At 37.8% G+C, this 9,174-nt stretch overlaps 1 protein-coding gene across 1 annotated transcript; it reads right to left on the bottom strand.

The window, feature by feature from the left end:
- Positions 1-1,403: 1,403 nt before the first annotated feature.
- LOC118755579 (uncharacterized protein K02A2.6-like) lies at positions 1,404-5,121 on the bottom strand (the record flags this gene model as incomplete). The annotated part of the gene is made up of 4 exons (XM_036490406.1): positions 4,611-5,121; positions 2,411-3,461; positions 2,036-2,219; positions 1,404-1,803 (listed from the first exon to the last, which is right to left on the bottom strand). Coding segments are annotated over exons 1-4 (2,146 nt in total), but the record flags the coding sequence as incomplete, so codon positions are not given.
- Between the last annotated feature and the right edge of the window lie 4,053 nt (positions 5,122-9,174).

A 9,174-nucleotide genomic window follows, 5' to 3' on the forward strand; every position in this document is an offset into this window, starting at 1 on the left:
AAGCGGTAATCCGAACCATGCGTTACCATGTTGCAACCAAATAAGGCATTATCGTCGTCTCAGAAAACGGATGTCGAATGTTACAAAACACGGTTTTGAGAAAATTGACTTTGAAGTTTAAGGTCGAATTAAACCGAAACTATACGGTAGATTTTTGTAACTTTTGAAGGAGACGTAGTTGGTGTTATTAGTTTTGATTTCCCATATTTTTACATTTAATATCTCTTAACGTTAATGAGAAAATTTACTTTTCATTCCGTATACATTTGTCGTAAGTAGCGTTTACTCACCACTTTGCTTTGTCCACAGAACATACGACAATAGTAAAGTATCTATTTCAACGACGATGGTATAATTTGATGAAAAAAACAGACATATTTATTAAATAATGATTACTTATTAGAAAAAACATAACAAAAACATAATCATGTATTTAATAAAAAAAATCTGTACATCTCTTATGCTGTAAATATGTTACGAACATACGTTTTCTTTATATAAAAACAAAAAACAATACTTAAATTCAGTCTTTTGTACATTTTTATCTCTTTCATTTCATTGGAGACTCAGTGCAAGCTAAAATTTAAAAATTTAAAATTTTAAAATTAGTTAGTTTAATTTTCAATTTTAATTGTATCGTTATAGTAGAGGACCATCCAATTGTCGTAAGTTCAAAGTTTTGCGATACATACGACAAATGTTTTATGATTAAAAAAGGATTACATTTGTATGGGAATTTGTCGTATGTGCCACATACGACAAACGTTTTATGATTAAAAAAAAGGTACGTTTGTATGGGAATTTGTCGTATGTGACGCATTTTCAGCACATACAACAAAAGGCATACCCAATCATTAATATTATGTAACATACGACAAAATGCGCACGAAATATCTCAAAAACTAATGGAGATATAAAAAAATGGATTGCAGAAATCGAAAGAGCATGTCCAACTTAGTAAATCTGCATCAAAATCCCAAAATCGTGATTTTGCACATTCGTCATCCGTTTTCTGAGGCGACGATATGGCGAACATCCTATTGACTGATGGAGTGAAGATCTAAGGGCTCAAGAAATACTTGTCAAATATTTATCCCATTCTGATTGGTCCTGCTTAATATATGATCGGATAGCGGCTAACAATGACCTGTTCACGCGCTCAGCTGCATTGCTTTGCGGCGAATATAAAGCAGTGAACATTTGCCTAATTCCGAATTCTGTTTAAAATGCTTTAAAGTCATTTGACTTAAACTGCGAACCATTATCGCTTACTATCGTCTCAGGAACTCCATAACAATGAAAAATGTGATGTAGAAGAAAATCTTGTATAGCAGCGGAGGTAAATTTACGCAAAGGACAGAGCCAATGGAATTTGCTAAAATGATCAAGCACTATCAACAAACCAATATTGCCGCGTTTGCTTCTTGGATATGGGCCAAGGATATCAATGTAAAATTTTTGAAAGGGTCTCAAAGACACGCTTTGCAACCCCATTGGCGGAGTAAGCGTAACGTTTGGCGCTTTTGTTTCTTTGCAGGTATCGCACTGTCGAATATAGTCACGTACATCTTTCGCCAAACCTGGCCAAAACAAATTACGCTTAATTCGCTCAATGGTTTTTTGCATGCCGGCATGGGCAGTAATGACACTGTCATGGGCACGTTTAATAACGTCCTTCCTCAACCTTTCGGGGACCCATAATTTCCACGCGTTGTTGTCTTCGTCTATGCTACCTGCCAAATGCTGCGTGCGAATATAAACAAACTTATCAACGACTTTTAAATCGGGTAAATTGCACATAGTCTGGATCGAAGAAAACGGTGGAATCTACATCAATTTCAGGGCCGACTGCTTCTAAGCTCGATATCTCGGTATCATAGATTCGCGATAACGCATCCGGAACAGTATGATCTTTGCCTTTGCGGTGGGAGATGGTAAATTTATATGTTTGTAAGCGCAAAATCCACCTTGCTAACCTACCACTAACGTTTTTCTGTCGCATCAGCCATACGAGGCTAGAATGGTCAGTAATTACCTCCAACTCTTGAAGTTCGAGATTACATCGAAACTTCTCAATGGCTAAAATTACGGCTAAACATTCTCTTTCAGTGACACTATAGTTTCTTTCAGCTTTCGATAATTTCTTTGACATGAATGCTATAGGTTTTTCATCATTTTCATCGGATAATTGTACAAGCACCGCGCCAATACCATAATCGCTGGCATCGCAATGTAATTAAATTTTCTATTAAAATCGGCATTTTGTAAAACAGGTGCAGAAGTTAACAGTAACTTAAGCTTTTCCTGCGCAGCTTGAGCTTCGTCAGTCCAAAGAAACTTTCTTTTTGTGGACAAAACCTCTGTTATGGGACATGTGATTTCCGCGAAATTCTTAATAAATCTCCTGTACCATCCGCACACTCCTAAAAATCCACAGACTTGTTTAATATTCTTGGGCGGGGGCCAAGACACAATACAAGAAATCTTTTCTGGGTCAGTGGAAACTCCACCGCTTCCTATCACATAACCTAAGTAGTTGATTTTAGTTACACAGAATTGACTTTTGTTCAGGTTTAGTGTAAGATTCGCTTTTCGAAATTGTTCTGCTATGCGCACCAATACAGACAGATGCGAAGAAAAATCTTCAGATACTATGCACATGTCATCTAAGTAACCGAACACGCAATGTTGCAGATCTGGGGGGATTAAGGCATCCATGAGTCGGCACATAGTGGCCGGTGCGTTGCATAGCCCAAATGGCATGACAACAAATTGGTACAGTGGTCGCCCGGGAATCGTGAACGCTGTTAACGGACGCGACTCTGGCAACAACTCAATCTGCCAATAGGCATCCTTCAGATCTAATTTGGTAATGATGTTAGCCTTTGGCAGTCGAGAAAAGATGCCGTCGATGCTCTGAAGTGGATAAGCATCTTTTTTCGTCACTTCATTAACTTTGCGGGCATCCAAGCACAATCGAACCTTGCCGGGTTTTACCACTAATCTCATTGGCGAGCTCCATGCTGAATTAGATGGCTCAATTACGCCTAATTTCATCATCCTATCCACTTCGTCAAACATTAATTTTTCAACAGCCGGGCTAACAGGGTAGTATCTTTGTTTAATCGGTTTGGCACCGCCTACGTCAATATGATGTTGAATCAACCCAGTACGGCCTAAGCCTTGAATTTCAAAATTAGGAAAAAGCAATTTGACAGCTTCTAATTGCTGTTTTTGGCTATCTGTCAACGGAAAATCAATCGAAGAATCTCCCTGGGAATTTTCTAACGCCACTTCACTGATAATCCCTGGTGCCAATTCGAAAATGCGCCAGAAGTCAATACCCAAAATAAGTCTTTGAGTAATCGACGGTATGACGTATAATTTTATTTGTCTTTCCATATCTTGGTATCGCATATATACGTTAAGAAACACTTTAACGTGATGCGCACGGCCATCTGCTGTTTTTACATGAGAATTAATGCGGTGAAATTCTGATAAATTGGAGAAATCTTTTTGCGCAATATCGGACCCGATACAACTTACATTTGCGCCAGTATCTAATAAGCCTAGCTCGGTATAACTCAAAAATTTTACTTCCGCGAACCTTCTTAAGTCTGTGTTATTATTAAAAATGGATGAAACTAATATCTTCTTATTTTTACGTATTCTACCAAAAAAATCTCTCATACGCAATGTGTTCCTTTTCACTCGCTTGCCGTTTTCTTCGAAAATTCTTTTCCTAACTTCCATGTAGTTTTCCAGTCGTTCATGGTACGGTTTAAAGGAAAAATGAATATCCGTAGAATGACCAAAGCTAGCGTTTTGGCGGTTAATAATCGGTTTGTTGGTTCCTTCTTTTAATTCGGGGGCAGTCGGTTGTTGTTGAATGCACCCCGTTGGCAGTTTTCCGCTTTGCGCTTCGCACATTTTTCGCACTGCGGTTTGTACACATTCGGTGTCCCACATCCATAGCAGAACACGCGTCTGTCTGCCAGACAATCTTCCCATATGTGCCCTTCACTATCGCAGTTCCAGCACTTAAGCTTGCTGTGCGGCTTGTGGATAGCTGCAATATCTGCTTGAGTCCTATCAGATTCAACCCGGTCCATTTCTTCACTTTCAAGAGTAAATACTTGTCTACGGGCACCTATAGTAGCTGGGGGTTTAATTTGGCTAGATCTACCGGACTGTTCCTCTTTTAATAGATTCTCGCGCATTTGGCACAACTTCCTCAAATGCGCCACTGTTAGGACAGGTATGTATAACAATTCATGCCTGACTTCAGGTCTAAGATTACGGATAAGAATTTCAATTAACTCTTCCTCCGGAATGCTTCTACCTAGTCGGTCTACAAGTAAACTGACTGCATCGTAAAAACTCTGAAAAAATTCTCCTGGCTTTTGCTTACGCGCACGTATTTGTTCCCGGAAATCAAAATCGGAACGAAAGTCTTTGTATTGATAACGTAACGCTAGACAAAATTCACGGCAATCAATTGTTTCTACCTGTTTATGGTACCTCCAATACCAATCCAAGGCTTTTCCTTTTAACAGTGAGTGCAAAATTTTGCATAATAAATAAATAAATAAATAAACCGTCAGAAGTACCATCGAACTGCACATTCCATTTTTGTATAATATTAGAAATTTTTGTGGGATTAACCGCCGTACTTAATGAGCCACCCCTTGACAAATTATTGCGACTATTCTCATCGGGCGATCCGCTATTATTACGCGTATTCCGATCGATTGGATTGGAAGTTAAATTCAAGGAACGACACATTCGTTGAACGCTCTCTTCTACCATTTGTGAGATGCGGTCGTAATCAATACTGTTTGGACGATTAGCATTATTTCTTCTCCCACGATTTCGCGATCTGTTCGAGTTATCTCGAGCATTTCGGTTGGGAGCATTACCTGAGCTTTGACTCATGTCCGCAATCGGGACATTTAAGCTGGTGTTTAAAGATGGCGGTTCTTGTTGCTGTTCCACAGCCGAGGTCATATTTGGAGCTAAATTTCTTGCTAGGCTACGCGTCATGGCATTCGTGCAGACTAAACAATTGTTTATTTCTGCATTCGCCGCTGTAGACGTTTGAGGACTATGTAATAGTGACATGATCCTCTCTTAATACTTTTTCCTTATATATTTATTTATTTCATTTAATATTATATTGAAAACATTAGTGCATTAAGATGTAATCTTTACTTGCACAATGATACAAACAAATTGCAAGAAATAAAATAAAAAGTACAGATAATAATTAATATTACAATATAGATTAATGTGTACGTTGAATTACAAATCATATATTCTAAAATAAAACAAAGGTAAGCTTATAACCACTATTCTTGATCACGCTTGGAAGAAAAAAAGTTAGATATGAGTTTTTTGAAGTTGCCTATGTGCAACGCGTTCTTCAAGGACAGTGGAAGGGAGTTCCAGAGCCTTACCGCATTAATAAAAAACAGTCTTGAAGTGCATAAATAGTTAACTCTCGGAAGAATAAGACCTGACGAACGTGTACTCTTGGAGAACTTAAGTTTATTGTACAGATATTCCGGGCTCTTCGTGATAAATAATTTGAACATAAAAATGCAATTACGCGCGTTCAGAAAATTTTGTAAATCACAGCCAAGTATAGAATTACGCATAGATGAGAGATGATCGTATTTCTTTAAACCAAATACATACCTTGTGGCAGAGTTAATGGCGATATTAAATTTTTGGAGTGAATGAGAGTCTAATTTGCCGTAGACGATTTCAAAGTACGTGATATAAGGAACAATTAAACTTGTAATTAACTTTTTCTTAGTGGATACCGGTACATAAGGTGAAGTTACTCTAAGACATCGTAGGTTAAAAAATATTTTACTCACAACTTCATTAACATGATCATCACACGCAAGTCTAGAGTTAATAACGAAACCCAAATTCCTGGCTTTGTCAACTAATTTAAGCTGGTTGGCACCAATAAATAAGTTGGGAATATCCGATGCCAAAAATTTATCTTTAGCGACAGGTATTACACAAGATTTTTGAGCATTGAGGCAAAGTAAATTCTCCCTAGACCATGCAAATATTGAGCTTAAGTCCTCGTTAAGTTGTAGACAAATATCCTGAATCGATCCAATTTTATTAGAAACATACAGCTGCACATCATCGGCATAGGCGTGTAAGCGCGCATGAGTGCAGGTGCTGAAAATGTCATTTATGAAAATGCTAAACAAAAGGGGGCCCAATATGGATCCCTGAGGGACACCAGAGTATATATGCACGAGGTTAGAACAATTATTGCCGATTTTCACCTTTTGAAACCTGTCGCTCAAATAGCTCTCTATGAGTTTTACTGCAGTTTTGCTGAAGCTGAAATACTTAGCTAGTTTTTCACACAATAAATTGTGGTTTACAGAATCAAAAGCCTTAGAAAAATCAAGCAGACAAAGTAGTGTTAAATGACCTTGATCGAATGGCTGACGTATATCGTCTAAGACTTTAACAACAGCAGTAGAACAGGAGTGACCAGCTCTGAAACCACTCTGCAGAGGGTTTAGGAGTTTATTTTTATGAATGAAGTCGGATATTTGCTGCGCTAAAAGCATCTCAAAAACCTTAGAAAGTCCTGTTAATATACGTATGGGTCTGAATTCACAAATCAGAGAGGCACCAGGTTTTTTGGCTATTGGTGTGACATTTGCTACTTTCCACTTGGATGGAAAGCACGAAGTGGTTAAACAGTGATTGAGTATGTGTGTAAAGCAAGCGAGAATGTAAGGCAAAATTAATTTGACAAACTTCATCGGAAGCTCATCATTCCCCACAGCATTAGATTTAATACTGCATACACATCTGGCCACTTCCTCCTCGCAAACGGAACTAAATTGAAATCTCGAGAGGGTGTGTTGGTCAGAAGACGAAGAAGTGGTATTTGTTACAGACGTGTAAGCAGTCAAGCAACTACTTGAAGCAAAAAAATTATTGAGTTCATTGGGATCAAGTGAGCAGGGTATTTCTGAGCTTGACCGCACGCCCAACCTTTTCAAATTTCCCCAGAGCTGTTTAGGAGGCAACGATACGTTAAGCTTTGCGCAGAAGAAGTTCTTCTGAGCTAGCCGTACAGAAATAGTAGCCGAATTCCGGGCACGTTTGTAGAGGTTCCAATTTTCCTCTGTTGGCCTCCTTTTCCAGGTGTTGTAGGAAATATTACGCTTTTTAATCGCTAATTTAACTTCTTTGTTAAACCATGGACAGGAGCGTGACTTAGAGATACACTGGCGAATAGGTACATGCTTATTAAAGAAATATAAGATATTTTGTACAAAGAAGTCTAGTTTTTCGTCAGCAGTTACTAGCTGCCAACAAAAATTCCAATGGAACCGGTTTAAATCCGAAAACAACGCATCAAATTTAATGGCCTTATAGTCACGGTAATAGAACTTCGTCTCTTCTTCAGCTTTGTTATTTAACTTAAAGTCGAACGAACAAAAAATCAAATCGTGGTCAGAGATGAAAGACATTTGGTCAAACAAACGCACAGAAGTAGACCTTGGAACTATGAAAATGTCAAGAAGACTAGGACGAACATTGAATGAAAATCTTGTAGGCATACAAGTATTGACAACAGACATACCAACTGATGCGACAGAGTCTAAAAAATTCTTGGATAAAGAGTCAGGTGAGAGTAGATTAATGTTAAAATCGCCACATATAATATAGTGGTCATAGTCAAGAAGACGAGGAGTAAGGTCATCGAAAAAAGGCTGCAGTGAAATGTTCTTGCTAGGATTGTACACACAAGACACCAACACTTTAGTGCTCGCATCTGAAATCACGGCAGTCATAAACTCAATCTCAGACGTAGAAGAACTTATAATATTAACATTTAGATTGTCTCTACAATACACAGCCACTCCACCACCTCTTCTACCCAAACGGTCATTGCGAAACAAATTATAGTTTGGGATTGAGTAGCAATAATCCGGAATATCCGCACTGAACCAAGTCTCTGACACACAAACAACGTCAACAAACGAATCTTCAAATATACTTCTAATGCTATCCAGTTTGTCACTATTCAAGCTGCGAGCGAAATGAACTACATTAAAGCCACCAGCACGCTTACAGAGCACATTTACCAGGACTGTTTGGTTGAAATTAACATTATGTGACGGACTGTTCTCCAATATATTGCGGAGTAATATTAACAGAAAATGGTTATAAACAAACTTAAATATATGAGGAAGACAAAAGATAATACACAAAATAAATGTTAAATAGTATGCTAATATTATATGTGACCTTAATTGATGAGAAAACAACGAAAACAACATTTAAACAGCCAAATGAGAACAGAAAAAATATTAGGGCTATTGTAGCTACGAGATTTTTTTTTAAAAGCTTACTCTCTTGTTTGACTCCAATGATCTTTATCCGGACGAAACTTAGCATAAGCCGAGAGGATTTCGTATCTCCGTTGGAATCAAGGTCCTAACAATTCTATGAGCTAATAAAAAAAATCCGAGGAGATTTGAAGAGACAACTTCGCGCAGAAATTTTTTGAAATTCCGGTAAAGTCTATAACAAGAGGCCATCGGTCGAAAATATTTAGTCAGAGCAAAATACTCGAATTTCCGTATAACATTGTAATAGTATTAACGGAATAAAGTCAATTCAACTACGCGATTTATCTTTCTTTTGAAAGCAAATGAGCTAAATGGGGCCAGAATTTTCACAATTGAAATAGTAGTTGTAACAACCTTTCCAAAACATCGATTAAAATTTTTAGGTACGGTTTTCGCATGCTTTTTCGAAAATTCCATATGCCTCAAAATTCAACTTCCATTTTGGAAAAATTTTCTCAAAACTATTTGGCAAATAGACAATTAGGGAGCACTAAACCGAAAATTGTAGCTGAAACAAAAGCTAATTTGACAGCCGGGTGGTCGATAGTTGATTACCATCAATTACCCGCAATTCCAACCGGCAAAAGAACAAAAAAGTATTATTCCTAATTTACAATAATCAGTCTGAACTGCTAACTACCAATTGTTACCTGCACTTGTTAACGGTGTTGTTTAACAAAAAGGTATGCTTGCGTGGGCCCCACGTTGGGCGCCAAAAATTATGTAATGCTAATGTGCCGGGGATATACAGTGACCTGTATATGGTTAA

This window comes from Rhagoletis pomonella, unplaced genomic scaffold (genome assembly GCF_013731165.1).
Source record: "Rhagoletis pomonella isolate Grant_MI unplaced genomic scaffold, Rhpom_1.0 Rhpom_scaffold_06682, whole genome shotgun sequence".
NCBI classification, from domain to species: Eukaryota; Metazoa; Arthropoda; class Insecta; order Diptera; family Tephritidae; genus Rhagoletis; species Rhagoletis pomonella.